At 39.5% G+C, this 16,624-nt stretch overlaps 2 protein-coding genes across 4 annotated transcripts; one reads left to right on the top strand and one right to left on the bottom strand.

Annotated features, from left to right (window-relative positions):
- The first annotated feature begins 5,411 nt into the window (after positions 1-5,411).
- On the top strand, positions 5,412-8,844 carry LOC108602440 (elongation of very long chain fatty acids protein AAEL008004). 2 transcript variants are annotated; one of them, XM_017990562.1, is made up of 5 exons: positions 5,415-5,448; positions 7,246-7,282; positions 7,367-7,445; positions 7,509-8,074; positions 8,137-8,844. In XM_017990562.1, exons 3-5 carry the CDS (start codon positions 7,385-7,387, stop codon positions 8,416-8,418), a joined length of 909 nt encoding a protein of 302 aa, XP_017846051.1. In that variant the 5' UTR covers positions 5,415-5,448; positions 7,246-7,282; positions 7,367-7,384; the 3' UTR covers positions 8,419-8,844. The 2 variants fall into 2 exon arrangements, with proteins under 2 accessions (XP_017846049.1, XP_017846051.1); XM_017990560.1 differs by having other exon boundaries at positions 5,412-5,448; positions 7,246-7,445.
- Positions 8,845-10,709: 1,865 nt separating this feature from the next.
- On the bottom strand, positions 10,710-15,700 carry LOC108604705 (elongation of very long chain fatty acids protein 7). Of its 2 annotated transcripts, none has more exons than XM_017994268.1 (4): positions 15,523-15,700; positions 12,122-12,199; positions 11,873-12,063; positions 10,710-11,811 (listed from the first exon to the last, which is right to left on the bottom strand). In XM_017994268.1, the coding sequence occupies exons 2-4, from the start codon at positions 12,177-12,179 to the stop codon at positions 11,074-11,076; spliced, it is 987 nt and encodes a 328-aa protein (XP_017849757.1). In that variant the 5' UTR covers positions 12,180-12,199; positions 15,523-15,700; the 3' UTR covers positions 10,710-11,073. The 2 variants fall into 2 exon arrangements, with proteins under 2 accessions (XP_017849757.1, XP_017849758.1); XM_017994269.2 differs by lacking the exon at positions 15,523-15,700 and adding an exon at positions 13,261-13,361.
- Between the last annotated feature and the right edge of the window lie 924 nt (positions 15,701-16,624).

Genomic DNA, 16,624 nt, shown 5'->3' with positions numbered 1-16,624 from the left:
TAGGTTATTGCACCATTGAAGTTAGCACAAGTGTGTTAACAAAAGATTCAAATTAACATTAAACAATAATTATTAAAACTCGCCTTAGAACTTGTTCCAGACAAAGCTTTAAATACCTGAAACTCGCTTAGGAATTTCTGGTTTACCACATGTTGAGAATTCCCAGTTATTCACTTTCGTTTGCTACAGACATTCCTCTGTTACATTTATGTTTACATTGCTGTTGCCTACTTTATTGCAACACTCTCAATGTCCAACTGATTTGAACTCCATTGAACTAAAACTGAAGACAGTTTATTTATAAATCAAAATCGAACTGGTTTAATAGCCAAATATTTCATCAAAGCTGAAACTAGTATGCTGTATTATATTCAACTTTTGCTTATGCTAATGCGTCCATTCAAAGCTTGCGCTATAGAACCCAAATATTTTACTAAACGGATGTGAACGACATCCAGAGAGACACGTCTTGCTAAACCAGTGAAGGCCTGGCTTGAGACTAGCAAGCCCAGACGCGTGCGCATAAAACTCCGCAGCGCGAAAACCCTAAAAATTTATTATGGCTTACGAACAGCTATCGACGAGGTCGTCATCGGTTGTCATTTATGTAAATATATATACGAAAAAAAAAACACTTAATTATGCTCATTGAAATACGCCGGACTGTGGAGAGAACCACTTTATAGAGCTCTTTAACATATTAACATGACAAATTGTTCTTTGAAGTGCGCTCGACCTCAACAGCACTTGATGATTATTTTGACCATGTTGTGGGCTCACGCCTAGCTCAATGGTCAGGATGACATTGTAAGCTCTGTAGGTTCTTTTGCATGCATCGCTGATAATAATAACAATTAAAACGTTACTATGTGTGCCGAGCGCACAGCTTCATGGTCTGGGTCTAGGTCTAAGAGGTTAGACGGAAGTAAGGCTTGGGCTCTAGTTAGCCAATGGCAAACATAAAGTCATAACTAATAATAAACTTTAAAAATAAATATCACATATTAATTTATTGATTTTTCACGCATTTTATATGCAAAAGCAGCCAAGGTGCCGAGCTTAGTGTATGCGCTTGTGTGAATTCGCAAAGTAAATAAATCCTGTTAACTGAACTAAATAGCTAAATAAACTGCATTGTCATGTAGCAAATGTTCTAGCAAAAAGCAAACATTCCAAGCCCAAGTTACTTAATATACAGTTTATTGTGCAATGATACTAATCAACAGTTACACACAGCACCGCGGAAAATCAATAAATCTAATAATTTAATTAGCACAACATGCGAGGGGAGCTTTGGTCTGTCTGGACATTTGACCGCACGCGTTAATCGCTTGCTGTTGTTTTTCAATTTCATTGATAACGGAAACTTTTTGAAAGGCGTTAAGCAGCCCAAAGCACTTTTAATTAATAAGCAGCTATTAAAGCACAAGCAATTGCAATTACGTTTACAATTACGTTTAAGTTCAGCGGCAGTCAACAATAATTACATGGCTTTAGATTTTGCAACAATTGAACACATCTGCAAAGGCGACATAACTTTTAAATGCGCTGCAGTTTGGCTGCAAAAATTTGACCTTAACCATTATGCCGAAAACAAAGAAGAAGAAGAAAAAGTAAAAGAAAAGTAAACAACATAAGCAACTACAAGCTGAGCAAACAAATTTATGCGTAAAACTTTTGCATATTGTTATTTACATGAACAACACACAAATTTTGCAGCTTGTGCGTTCACTCGGAACTTTCAAAACTCAACGCCGCAATACTCTTCAATATAACTGTTTCTTAATAATTAATATACATAAATTCAATAGGAATTGTTGCAATTGTAGTTTGGTAATTTGAAAACAATTAATTTGCTTGTTATTGCTACTGTAATCATTTTGCTGTTCATTGCTTACGTTTGATTTATTAATTGCTGCAATTAAATCTAAATGAACTTACAGCGTATTCTTAATGTGTTGCACTTGTTTTAAATTCTTTTATTACTAAACAGCACAAAATTATTTTGTAGACACTAATTGATTGCTCAAACGCCAACAGTTTGTTGTGCAATCGTTTGTTGTGGTCCAAAGAATCAGTAACAGTGGCAGCAGCCAAAACTCCCGATTAGCAATTTGCCCAAATGTTGGCTGATGGCCATTCCCAACTGCTAATCAGCTGGCCAAATATATGCGCTTGTAGGTGAATTGGTATCTTCAGTCAAAGCGCACGTCATAGCCAAGTCATTGTACATGGAGCGCTGGCTCAAAGGCCAGCTAAAGTACACACTACTACTTGATTGTGTGTGTATGTGTGTGTTGGTGTCATGGTGGATCAACAACCGGATCGCAGCAACAGCACGAAAACCCCCCAAGTCACACACAGTGAGCTTCAGCTGAAGGCAGCTTAGCGTCTCGTAAACGGTTGGGCTTTAATGCCGCTGCAAACTGGAAATGTTCTTGGCAACACGCGCTGAACTTGAGCTGCGTTTTGCGTTTTTAGATTAATGTTTGATATATTATGTTTGACTCAGGCAAGAATAAACTATCAGACGGCGCGTCTTTAGCAAATTTGCTGTGTGTGCTTGAACTTGACACACTTTCCCAGCTCATATTTCATGTTCTACAGCAGAAGACCAGAGCAGAGCAGATCAGCAACAGCAACTATAGAATCTTCAATTCAAATTCTTCAAACTGGTTGCCAAATGTAAAGCGTTGTACATCTTAATCGCTTTTTTCTTCGATCAGGAAACGGAAGTATAATAACATTTTTCTCTTCTAATCTTTCAGTTCGCTCGATTCGTTAAACAAGTTTTTGTTTTTGGCAAGGGCACGCAGACTCCAACGGTAGTTCGCCGGTATTGATTAGCCGCTAAGGTGCTAAGGCTGAGGCTAAGACGGTTGCTGAGGTAGCTCTATGGGCCGCATGAATTATTAACGGTGTGAAATCATACGTCAACTCTTCTATTTCCGTACTAACCAAAACCAGTTCAATTTACGTTATAAAGCACCAAAAACTAAACACTTGATAAGACGTTGGATGCTAATACAATAGTGCAATGACTTATCAAACTTGTTTCTATGCAGTTTAATTTATATTAATTTTATTAAAATAATGTGCAAAACAGTAGCAAATATTCGATTTAGAAAGACAATATAATTAATTTAATCTAGAAGTACCTGTATTTATAATTAATGTGTTATTTATGTCAACAATTAACGAAAAAATAATGAACAGATGCAAAAGTTTTAAATAAAAGTTAGTAAAAATAAATTTATTTATTTATTGTTGCTAAGCGTATTGTAATATTTTTATTGTATTACAAATTAAACTTTACCAGTTTTTTAGTTCTCGATCCTGCGTGTCATTTGCTGCGTTACTTTTTCATATACTTTGCAATCTATGCAGCAGGCGCCAAAGCTAATGTCAACGTCTTCGATAACGAAAACATTAATAATAATAAAACAATAAATTTCATATTAATTTAATTATAAATGCAAATGAGTATTGTGTGCAGTACAAAATCTATGCCTACACTTTTAAAAACAAATGACTTAGGCAACGAACTTGACATACCCAGCAAGTTCGTTGTCTAAATCACTTGCAAACATACCGCAGAGTTCGTTGAGTAAGTTTTTTCAGAGTATAAAATCAAGGCATACATTTAGGGTGGCTTACATATTGCTGGGTTGTTGTCTTTGAGACGAGCTTAAGCTATTAATATATTAGCCAAGCCACAAACCGGAACACCTTGGGCGGCAAATTTGAATTTTCACAACTAATTCGATTTAGATTTTTGCAAATCATTGTAGGCGTACAATAGTTTACGGAAAATTTCAGCACACTCAAGCCATGTTCTGGACTGATTCGCTATTCAATAACTGCGGACATGTTCATATTTAAATTTGCCCATACAGATAGCACTTTCTTTTAAAATTGAGCAATGACCTTGAACATAAGAATTTGCATTAATTTGCTTAAGGCCTAAAACCAAATTATTAATTACTATTGCGTAGAACTTGGCATTATCTAATTTGGAATTCTATAGTGAAGAGGCGCACAATACAAACGTGTAAACATTTAATTGCTTGACGAACGATTATAAGGCGGCTACGCAATTTTTGATGCTTTATGTGTGTATCAAAAACTACGAAGCGGTACATGCAAGCAAACAAAACAATAATGATTGTTAACGGTTTTGCTCATACGTATGTATGTGAATGTTTGCGGAAGAAATTTGCATAAGCTGCAGTGGCTCGTGGCTGAAGCGAACTCACCTCAAGCCTCAAAACTGAATCATTTTGGCAGCCGTGATATATTCAATCAATAGTTGTTTGCATACAATTATGAATTTTTGATAAAGCTACAGCGGACGCTGACTTAAGTGACCGGAAGAGCGATGTACAACGCTGCGTATGAGTGATGCATGCAGACTGCTTAGGGATAAACGCTTATCAAGCTATGAACTTGCTTGGGTGAAAATATTAAACTGGAATACTAGTAGTCAAGGTCAAGTTCAATTTGCCGTTGACACAGTAAGCCAAACTTGAACTCTAATTGACCTCAGCCCCAAGAAGCAACTAACTTTGGTCTTAGCATTAATTCGTATTGAACACAACAGAAAATGTTGTGAGCCGGAAGTGACATTGATTGGATTCTTAAGATTCAAGCCCTGGGCCTTTAGAATTCATATGTAAATGATGAAACAATTTTCAACTGGTTTGCAGTCAAACCAACTTCAATAGAGTCAAAATTAACGGAACTAACAATGACCACAAGCACAGTTAGCACAGCCTTGGTACATAAATAATTAGCCAATCATTCAAATTGTGCTTGCAAAAAATTAAATCAAATCTGACGCCAGCAATCAATGCAATGCAATTGTTGTAGCAATATATAAATATATTTAATAAATTATTAAATGTAGAGCAAGCCAAGGTGTGAAGGAACTTAAACTGAACAAGAATTTATGGCATATATTAAAATATGGCATGTTTCTGCTTGTTTTATTACAGCTGCTTAAACTTAATTCAAATTCAAGCAACAACCGGCGAAAAAAGACAAAATTCGAAGCTACAGCCAAACCGTTTATGTTGTTAAGCGAACACACACTTGATCAATAAATCGAATCGAAGAGATGAGCTGAGCTGAGACTGAGACTGAGCTGAGGCTGAAAACGAGACTCACAGAACGTTTGCTGCGCGCTGAGAAACAAAAGGCAAGCAGATGAAACTGCCGCCCAGCGAGTAGCACTATACAGCCAATAACTAATAACAAAAACAATATAATTGGTAAAAAACCTGACGACAACAGCGTTGTGGCTGCTGCTGCTGAGTCTGGGCTCTGGGCTAGCAGACAATCGAAACAAATCTAGACGCAACGTACAAATTTTTTATACATATCAGCGCAGAAATCGCCGTAGCAGCTCAGTACGCGTACAAGTCTCGTGGGTAGCGGATGACAGCAGAGGTGTCTCTCTCCCTTTAATTTAAACTAAGAAAATAATAATTATCAAAGACTCAAAAAATACATTTGTCATGGTGTTAGCATTAAGAGCAATCACTGCTGTTGTTGTTGCTGCTGCTGCTGCTGTAAATTAAGGCAAACTGGCAACTAAGGCGATTGCAACAGGTGCTTGTGATCGCCCTTATGTGTTTGTGTCGCTGTGTATGTGTGTGTGTGTGTGTGTGTTACGAAAACTGTGCAATTTATTTCAGGATATGCAAAGAACTTATTTTACAGCAACGTCTGTTTTATTCTATCGTATCTAAGTTAATGTAGCTAGAACTCTCTGAGCTGCTGTTATTATGCAAATCATATGCAAATTTTTGTATTAGGCAGGTGTCAAGGTCATTAAACTTTTACTCGTGCCATGGCGCTGATCTTGAACAAAATGGCGTTGCTAACTTGCTGCAGGTTTTAGTTGTTAACACAACACTTGGGCAACAATTGCTGTTGACACAACAGCAAGTGCCCTTCCAACAGCTTTGACAATTGACTAGCCAAGTGTAAGAAGTTCGACAGCGCAACGCATGCGTAAATTATGTTGCATGCCGCCCACACGCGCTATTAACCTTTTTAAGCCAAGCTGACCAATTGGTCAATGGGCTAAGAACTGGCCAAGCATTTGTCACGTTCAGCAATTCGCAAATTTTATGACTCATTTGACTAGAGTTTAGTGTTAAAGTACGAAAAGACGCTTTAAATTATTTGAATGGCTCTTAATTTACACAAATGACAGGCAGACAAGCTTAACTCGTAGCTTTATTCTATTGACTAGAAGTCCGCTGTGCTTTGTACAGAGTCTGTTAAATTTCAAAACTCGATGCTGTTTGGCACAGTTTTGTGAAAAGGTTTTCTGTCAAATGACTGCCTCTTAGCACCTTTAATTTTGTTGTTCGCTTTTTGTTTTTGATTTTCTGGTTCATGTGGCGCTGATTGTTGTTGCAACAAATAGCCAAAGCTCTTTGCAGGAAATGAGTTTACGCTGCCGTGCCCTTCAAATAAATAACTTGGATAGGTATTTATGGAAAAACTCAAGAAGTCATAGAGAATATTGTGTGTGAATTAAGCAACTAGCCTCGAGCAACAGCAACAGCAGCAGTTTGTTAACAAATCGACGCTTAAATTAATTTGTATCTTTGTATCTATAACGCAGTGGCCTCCGTGAAGTTCAAGTAGCCACTTGCTGCAGTCCACTTCCCGTCTCGTTTACAGTTATTAGCGTCGATTTTTATTGTTGTTAGCGCTTGGCGACTTCAGCTTGTTAGTGTCTTTTCGAAAATTATTTAACCGCAGCGCAGCGCAACAAAATAAATACAATATATCAACTTAATGTTGTTGCTGTTGTTGTTGTTGCTGTTGCTGACTCACTCGAGCGCCCAAATCTGGAGACCAACTTGCGCTCAATTACGCTGTGAGACATGCAGAGGCTGCCTTTAATTCATAATAATAATTATAATTTACTCTTACTGTTTGTTACATGATAATTTGGTAAGAGTGAAACGGCGACAGCTTTCAGTTAAGGCCAAGCCTCAACCAGCAAAAAATTGTGTTAGGCAAATATTAGCTGCGCCCTAGGGCCGGTTGACATCACACAGAAGAAGTAAACTGCTTTCAAGTTTTCAAGCAACAACAATAGTAACAACAACAGCAACAACAACAAGCGACTAATGTGTAAATGCCAATGCTTAAATATTTATGAAGTTTATTTGCTTAACTTTTGTTTAACAACAACATTTTGAAATTTAATTCACGCTTTTTTAGAACATTGGATAAAACTCGTTCGCTTCGAGCAATTTGAGTACGTCGCTAACGCGCTTGGCAGATTTTTAAATTTCAATAACAACAAATTGAACGTTTATACTATAAATATACCGAAATCAAGAAGACAGAGCATTTAAAAATGGCGGCCGTGAACGCAACTCAAACGGACTACTGGCACTTTTTATTTGTCGAACTGGCGGGTAAGCCGAAGAAACAGTCACTTTCATTCTTAAGCAATTTAAATATATGTTAAAACCAAATAGATCCGCGCACCAATGACTGGTTTCTGATCAAGTCACCGCTGCCACTGCTGAGCATACTGGGCTGCTATCTGCTCTTTGTGCTGTCCTGGGGGCCACGCTTCATGCGCGATCGCAAGCCCTTTAAACTGGAGCGCACGCTGCTGATCTACAACTTTATTCAAGTGGCGCTGAGCGTGTGGATGGTCTACGAGGGCGTTTGCATCTGGCGTGAATACAGCTGGCGCTGCCAGCCTGTGGACTGGTCACGCACTCCCAAAGCGTACAGAGAGGCGCGCAGTGTCTATGTTTACTACATTGCCAAGATCACTGAGCTGCTGGACACAATCTTCTTTGTGCTGCGCAAGAACGATCGCCAGGTGACGTTCCTGCATGTTTATCATCATACGGTCATGCCCATGATCAGCTGGGGCACCAGCAAATATTATCCTGGCGGCCATGGCACCTTCATTGGCTTCATCAACTCGTTTGTGCACATCATTATGTACTCCTACTATTTCCTCTCTGCCTTTGGACCTCAAATGCAAAAGTATCTGTGGTGGAAGAAGTACATTACCAATCTGCAAATGGTAAGCAAGTCATAATCAAACTTTAAACTAAACTTTACTTAATTTATTTCTACGGCTTTTAGATTCAATTCTGCTGCGCTTTTATTCACCAAACCCAACTGCTCTACACTGACTGCGGCTATCCCAGATGGTCTGTCTGCTTTACGCTGCCCAACGCTGTCTTCTTCTACTTTCTGTTCAACGATTTCTATCAGAAGTCCTACAAGAAGAAGCAGGCTGCTGCCGCTCAGGCCAAGGCCAATGCCAAGGCTCTAGAGAACAACAACAACAACAACAACAACAGCTGCGCCAAGGATCTGAATGCTGCAGCGCAGCTGACAGCAGCGCAGAAGAAAGCGCTATAAGCCCACACCCATGACCATACCTCATTCCCTACCTATCCCTTCCCTTCCCATCCTGCTCCCAAAAATACTTGAACTTACGCTAATGCGCGTAGTTCTATGTGCAACTTTGTTGACTAATTTGTTAAGTAATCCGCCGCCAAAAAGACAAAACATAAAGAAAACAACAACACTACGAATCACAAAAAAAACGAAAAACAGCAGTAGATATTGAGAAATGAGCTTTGAGTTAGTAGGCAAACAACTAAATGCTTTTTTCGCAGCCATCGCTTCTTTTGATGTTTGTATGTTTGGGTTTCTTTATATTTAGTCAACTTCTGAGCGACCACAATAGAGATGAAAGACGGTTTAGTTTTTGTCGCCAAAACCGTATTAAGTTAAGTTTACGAGGAAATGACAAAGTGGAATTAGTTGTTTAAATATATGCTTAAGCGATAATACATATATACAGCTGTTATAGTATATCTACTATAAGTTGTAAACATATTGATGCTTCGATATTTGTATGTAAAATAGACATAAGCAACGCGAAAAAAACATAAAGCATAAATAGCTAAAAATAAATTTAAATATACAAAAAAAAAAACACAAAATGCACAAATCTTTTTATTGCTCAATTAATTACGCATGAATAGTCGATGCAAATTAATTGAATTATGGCTGCTGGCTCAACAAAGAAGCGGAAGTAAATAAAAATCATAGACAAAGAAATACAAGAAGTCTTAAGCTTTTGGGTGTGCCAGCTTCAATTAATGCAGCGTATCAAGTTTATAAATAAATTAATAAAGTTCTTCGCATGCTAGAACAGACGTCAACATATCTCAGCCGCAGCCTCAGGTCTCACCTTGAAGATGTTAGCTTTAGTTATAATTAGAGCCCTGGGCCAAAATCTCACGCCACAACCTTTGATCGTTCAATATCAATCAGTTCAAAAACGGAACTTATCAGCCAAAAAGCGGAAGCTAAAAACACTTTGAACAGTAGCCGGTTTTGCACTTGGCCCTGATCTTGACCAGAGCAGAGTGAAGCGTTTGTTTTCGATACATTTGCTCAGTTTGGCCTAAGACGCAGCGCAGTGTCAGCAAGTTCAACATAACCACATTAATAATAACTAAAATTGAATTTTATTGGTAAAAATATAACAAATGACTTGGGCAGCGAACTCGTTTTTCTTTTGTTTTTCTTATCATTTTCAGTCAACGCCTTTGAGTATGCAATTTTTTTGTCTGTCTTGCCAAGTTGTGACTGCATTTTAGCCAAGTTAAGCTGCAGAGGCAGAACCACTTGGGGGTTCAAGCACACTTACTTTTTAAACTCGCGTCAAAAGAAACGAAAAAGAATTGTGTTTTGGTTTTTTTCGATATTCTTATAACCGGCACGACTTGTTCAACGACACGTTCAAAGTCAACATATATTTGCATATGCTGTGATTAATGCCATTTAATTTATGTTGCTAGCTGTGAGTGTAGCAGCTTAAGATTGTTTTTTTCTTTTTGACTGGCGGTGTTTTACACCTCCCTAATAATTCCCACTTTTTGGCATAACTTGTATTCCAGACTTAAGCTTAGTTTAGATTAGAGATGGGGCACGCACGTGACTGAGCTTCGTGTCGAAAGAATTCCTGAGCTCGGGTCTAAACAAAAACTACGGTATATATAAACAGTCACGAGATTTCATACACTTATCATATTGATTGAAAAAATTATGAGTAAATCATTAATATATAAAAAATAATAATAATAATAAAATATATAAAAAAATAATCGGTTATGCGGTCGTATTTTTTAAAATTTGATCGGGTTAGGCCCTTATTAATTTATCGACTACGGCCCGTGCCTATCTCTAGTTTATCTTATGCTTTGAATCAAGTCTTGGCAACCCTTTTGTCTATAGTATATATAGCTGCGGGGCTGATTAGCTATATTTAGCTCAACGTTACATGCTAGCAACGAATCGAATTTGACTATTGTGTCATTGGAGCGGCAAGAACAAGGCAGTTGAATTTATAATTTGTTGCTGCGGCAGCTGCTGCTGCTGCTTCATCATCAGGCCAAGCACATTGTCGCCATTGAGTCTCCGGGTCCAAAGCGAAGGCCATGCGATTTGTCTAAAGCGCTGATCGGCGGCAATTAATTATTGCAATAAAAGAAATTCAAACGTTGTCATCTGCATAATTTTGCAAGCCACGCGCCTTCTATTTTGCCATGGGGTACACCCCGTTGTTAACTGGTTCTAACTAGTTGGTTATTCAAACAAATTCATTTGGTTTAATTTTTTAAAAAAGAGTAAGAATTTCTTGTTTATTTTGTATGCAGAAATCAAAATTAAGAATCAAAAACAATTAAGCAATTAATTAAATTTTGAAAAGCTGCGTTCACAATAAGTACTTAAGGCGAAACACACATACACAGACATACAGACACAGACGCACACACCCATGCACACACTTATACAGCTACATATTTGGATGTAATCTTCTGCTGTTTGGCATAAACATTATGGATTATACAGAATTATTTCATATACAAATATGGTAACATTAGACTAAAGCCATGCTCTAACAATGATATATAGCTAAACTACGTACAAAGACCCGACCAAAACATATACATATATACATTAATACATATATATAACCCCGCTGGAAGTGCACTGCGCTTATTCCTGCTTTAGTGGCTTCACCTTGTTGTTGTTCAGGTCCAAGTACGGCTTAAACTGGCTGCAGTCGTTGTTGTTGTTGTTGTTGCTGTTGCTGTTCACTTTACTCTGCATTGGCATGCAGCCCATGCCGCCAGCAGCACGCAATGCCGATTGGGCCAGGTTCATGCCTCGGCCGCTGCCGCTGCCATTGGCCTCCAGCGCCTTGTTCTTCTTGTAGGTCTTGCGGTAGAAGTTGCCAAACAGATACAGGAAGATAACAGTGTTGGCCACAAAGAAGAAGGTCAATGTCTTGGGCATGTTGCAGCCCTTGGCACCCACAGCCAACATGTAGCCCAGAATAAGCACAAACTGTATCAGCTGAATGGATGTCATGTACTTCTTCCACCAGAGATACTTCTGGTACTGCGGTCCCATGGCGGCGACCATGTAATAGAAGTACATAATGATGTGCACGCCCGAGTTGAGGATGCCAATGATGACGCCCTGTTCGCCCGGCGCATACTTCAGATAGCCCCAAGAGAAGAGCACGGTAATGGTGTGATGGTAGACATGCAGAAATGAGACCTGGTTGTTCTTCTTGCGCAGCACAAAGAATGTGGTGTCCAGCAGATCGATGATCTTGGAGAAGAAGTAGAACCAGGCGCCTGAGTAAAGTGTTAGGTTCTGTTCGCGAGTGCGCACAATTTCGCACTTCTTGGAGAAGATCGAGCTCATAACATTGCTCTCCTGTATGGACTGTAAGCAAAGTGCAAGTTGCAGTTATATTGTCACATAAAGTATACGCCATGTAACTCACCGTGCGACACATCCAGATGGAATAGCACACCTGAAAGGCATTGTAGAGCACCATAACGCGTTTCAGATCCATTGGCTTGCGATTCTTCATATACTCGGGACCAATTTTGAGCACAAAGAGCAGATAAAGCATCACCACAGTAATCACTGGACCCGGTGAGCTCATCAGAAACCAACTGTCCACAGTTTCATCTAAGTACATTGTTTGCTTTAGCAATTGCTTGTTACTTTAGCTTGGCGCTGCACTTACCTACGCCCTTGGCCAGGCCCGAGATGCGCTCGTTGAATATCTTCATGTAGGTCGTCATGTTGCTATGGCTATGGATGACTGCAATAAAAAAGAGGGCAGGGTCCAAGTGTTAGAAATTTTCAGCGAGTTATTTTGGGCTACGCTTTGACGTCCGCACGCTTCGTTGCCAAATTATTGAATGAATTATTCTAAGCTCAGCTGCTTAGACAGGCTGCGCACGTTCGAGACAAGTTGGAGCTGAAGAAGATCTAGCTTGAGCGCCTGAGCGCGCTGCTTTGCTTTGCTTTATTATGCTCGGCAGTTGAGCGTGCGCAGCATAAAAATGCGACGCGGGCACACAGCACGCCAATATTTTATTTAATGAAAAGAAAAATCCCAGCGAAACGGGGTTAGGTGTGGGCAGGTGGGGCGACATACAGCTCAATCGTATGATCGTCGCCAGCAACAATGGGCTGCAACTCATATGCAATTATAGTAATAATAATTAAATAGCTGTTGGCTGATCAATTTAGAATAGAACTGCGCTTAATTAAATCGTTTCGGCTGCTTAGTTGCTTGGTGGGTTCGGTTCGGTTCTATGGCAACGACCGCAAGACTTGGTGGCTTAAAAGCCTGATCAAGTTAAGTTTACGATGCTCAGCACAACTGTGTGTAAGTGTGTGTGTGTGTCTGTGTGTGTGTGTGTGTCGTGTATGTAGTGGCATTCACCAAGGCTAGATTTGAATTTTTCGCCTTGGCACTAAAGTCAGATAACTTTGGCATTCATCTTGTAGCTAAGAGATGCCAAATGTATCTAGCTAACTATTTATATTCAAGATGGCGAGAAAACACACACACACACACGCACACATGTGTATTTATGAATTCTTTAAAACACATGTGTGTGCAGAGCTAGTGTTCTTAACATTTACATAGTTAACAACAAAAACAATATAAACTGCTGCTCTTGGCTAAGTTTGCGCATTTAAATAGATATTAATGTGCGTTTTGTCTGGTTTCTTTTGTTATTTAAATTGCAGGCGGAACAACATTGAGCATTTTACCTGCAACACCGAACGCACATATACGCACACACACACACACACATACACACACATTTAAATAAAAACGATAAACAAAAGACATTAATTTTCAATTACTTAGCGTTTATGCGAGCTCTTTTGGGTTAACTCGTTTCGTTTTTAGTTAGATCAATAGCCGCGTACCCAACGTACTTCCGCACCTGCAAGGGCTCTGATTCTTTATTAATTCAGGTTATCCAACTGATATATTTTTACGAACTTATAATTAAAGCTGTGAAATTTCTCGCTTGGGTTGCTCAATCGCACACGACGTATACTTAATGTATATTACATTTACTCCCCACTTAGAACGTAGAGGGCCACAGCTTCGACAACGACTGAACTAAAACTAAGCTGGCGAGGGCTCTGCCTCTGACAAAAGCCTCTGTGTCCCCTTAAACGGTCAACACGTTGTGCTGGGGGGTTGCTGTTGACGTTGACGATCTCATTCCCATACCCCAAAGCTCATCTGTATGCACATCGTGTTAGTTTGACACTGGAGACAGGAAAAATGAGCTGTGCGGCATTATCATGTCCAAAAATGTGACGACAATTGGCAACAGCAACGGCGACAGCGACGGCGACAGCGACAGCAACAACAACAGCAACAACAACTGACAGTTCCAGTGGCTGACGCTGTTTGCAAATTCCAATGCCCCCGCATTTGCCCCCGAAGCCCTCTGCCTGACTTTGGTGTTGCCAAAGTTTTGCTACAGTTTGCTATAAACTATAAAGTTTGTTAAGATAATTATATTAATATTAAAATGTAGCTGTCGGCTTCCGCATGCCACGCCTACCCAGAGAGACGCGTACGCCTCATTAGCAAAATTTGCAGGAAAACAAAGTAAACAAATACTAAACAACAGCAGCACTAAAATTGATTTGTATGCATAATTGATTTTGCGATTTCAGCCTTAAAACATTGTTATTGTTGCTTAACTGTCTGCGCTGTCAGAATTGGATTTGCCCAGCGTTAAGCTCTCCGCCGATAATGTGCTACATCATGGCAATTGTGTTAACCACGAAATCAAGTTGTCCAATTGTCGATGGGGAAATCGAACTAAACAAAGAATTGCGTTGAAAACAAAAACTTTTGCGGGCTGCTAATTATTATGGATGATCAAAGGTCGCAGCAAATACAATAATATATTATATAGCTTTTTATACTATATGCAGTTTTTTTCGCACGACTTTAATGCTATTAATGCTGCAATTAGTTGTAACTCGCAACAGCCGACCTGTGCAACAAGCTAGAGTTGCACTTGCCTAATTGCACGAGGCAAATAATTACACACCAAACTGTTGGCGACAAATGAGTTTCACACAAAATTTACAAGCGCCGTGTGACCCACGACTCAAAACTGCATAGCCCCAATAACCTGTAGAGAGTTAGAGCTGTGAGCAACCTTAAACCTGGAACGGATGTTTACGTTGTAACGAGATTTTCACACGCACACGTGCAATGTAAAATTAGACATTGTCTATAAGCGCCGTATGGTGCGTTTGCAAAAACTTTAAACCCGCTTTAGCGCATTCTAAGCCCACGCTTAAAGCTAAGGTTAATCAATTAGTTTTGGCCAACGTTTGGCTAACGTTTGTCTTTGACACAGCCGAAAAGCAGAAGAGTTTGCGCTTTAATTACTTGGTAAATATTTGCAGCGTTAATTGGGTTTTTGTTTTATCTATTTTTATTTTGCTGTGCTGTGCTGTAACTTGATGTTGGTTTCGTGTGAATTTTGCACGTGATATGTTGACTGACCTCGCTGCTGTCTAATTTTAGCTATGACTGTGATCTTCAGCTGCAACAGCAGCTGCATTGCAATTGCCATCGCCATCGTCATCGCCATCGCCATTTATTGATTACAAGTTCAAAGCATTTAATTTTGGCCGCCTGAGAGTTGTCAGTCTTGGCCTTGGCTGACTGGCAAAATTGCAGCCAAGTAATAAACAGCAGCAGACAAGTTTCAGCAGCACTTAATCTATGTGCATTGCATTGGGTTAAGGTCAACTAGAAAAAAAAAACGATCAGATCGCCAAGCACCAATAAAGAAGCATTGGCAAAGAGCAACAAAATGGCAACTAACGAAATTTAGTCAAGGCAGTCAAGCTACAGCAGCAGTCGCGAGACAAACTGCAATTGCCAATAGACAAGTGCAAATGTAACCAACAAACAATGCAAGTTTGTTGAGCCTGTGTGTTGCGTCTGGCTGTTGCACAAATGATTTAGTAGTCAAGGCTTAGCTCATGTTTCGACAGCACAGCGCGTTAATTTATTAACTTAATGTAAGTCACTTTAGCACTAGATTATCTCAAAAAACACATCTATATACACTTCCGTACCTGTTTTGCACTTTGTAGTTGCCTGCTATCAATATTAATGATGATCCGTTTGTCGCACACACACACAAGCATGCACACCAAGCTCGCTCTCACACACACACACTCACACTCTCTCACAGAGAATCGCACTCGCTGGAAAAGATTCGTGAAAACCGTCAACACCAAACGCCAAGAAGACACTAATACGGAGTTCTACACGCTCAGCTGTATAAATAAACAAAATAGCCCCACGATCATTTGCGTTAACGTTAACGTTGACGTCGACGTCGACAGCGACGGCAACGTCAACAGCGCCAGCAGAACGAGCAGCTTGGGCCCAAGCCCCCACTTCAGCATTTGCGATTGCAAGTCGTCGTAGCAGCGCGTTAATGGCCGATTTAAGTTTTCGATGGTTTTTAGGCAATTTTTTTTGTTTTCGGTGGTAAGGTCAAGATTGTTTCAATTAGTGGCGGTTTCTTATGACCGGCAAAAGAAAGCAAAACTGTAGAAGTTTATGTTTTGCGAATTTTTGTGCAAATATGATTAGCAGAATAAGTTTATTAACCCGCGCTGTCACGTGCCCTAAAAAAAGACAATGTATGCAAATATTGGAAACAATTTCTGCTGAAGCAATATGTAATGTTAAGTAAGCTTCTGCTGAGTTGATTTACTATCGCTGTCACGGCAACAAATTGCGCTCATGACATGCCTACAGTTGACTCGCTCCCGCTTACACTTACGCAAATAAACCAGTTAACACATTTCGTTGATGGGAAACACGGCCCATCCATCAGTCAGAGCTTTCCCAAATTAGCCGTTTAATGAATAGTCAATTGTTTACCAAAGTCAAAATAGGCAATTCAACTGTCCATGTGCACAAGTTTGTCAATCTTCCGGGTGTTATCATTTCAAAAACTGATTTGCATTTATAAACATACTAATCGTAACTTTTTGGCATGCCTATTATTATCTCTCTTTTGTGCTTCTGCGATCAGAGCCCTGAACTTCAACGGCCACAATTCAGTTTACCGCTATAACCAGTTCATAAAGAATATATTGCATTGGCAAATGCCAAGATTAGCAGCTCCTTGGCCGAGATATTAAGTATTTCGGCTAAAAAGAA

This window comes from Drosophila busckii, chromosome 3R, assembly GCF_011750605.1.
Source record: "Drosophila busckii strain San Diego stock center, stock number 13000-0081.31 chromosome 3R, ASM1175060v1, whole genome shotgun sequence".
NCBI classification, from domain to species: domain Eukaryota; kingdom Metazoa; phylum Arthropoda; class Insecta; order Diptera; family Drosophilidae; genus Drosophila; species Drosophila busckii.
The sequence above is the reverse complement of the archived record's forward strand: the minus strand, read 5'-3'. Positions and strand labels throughout refer to the sequence as shown.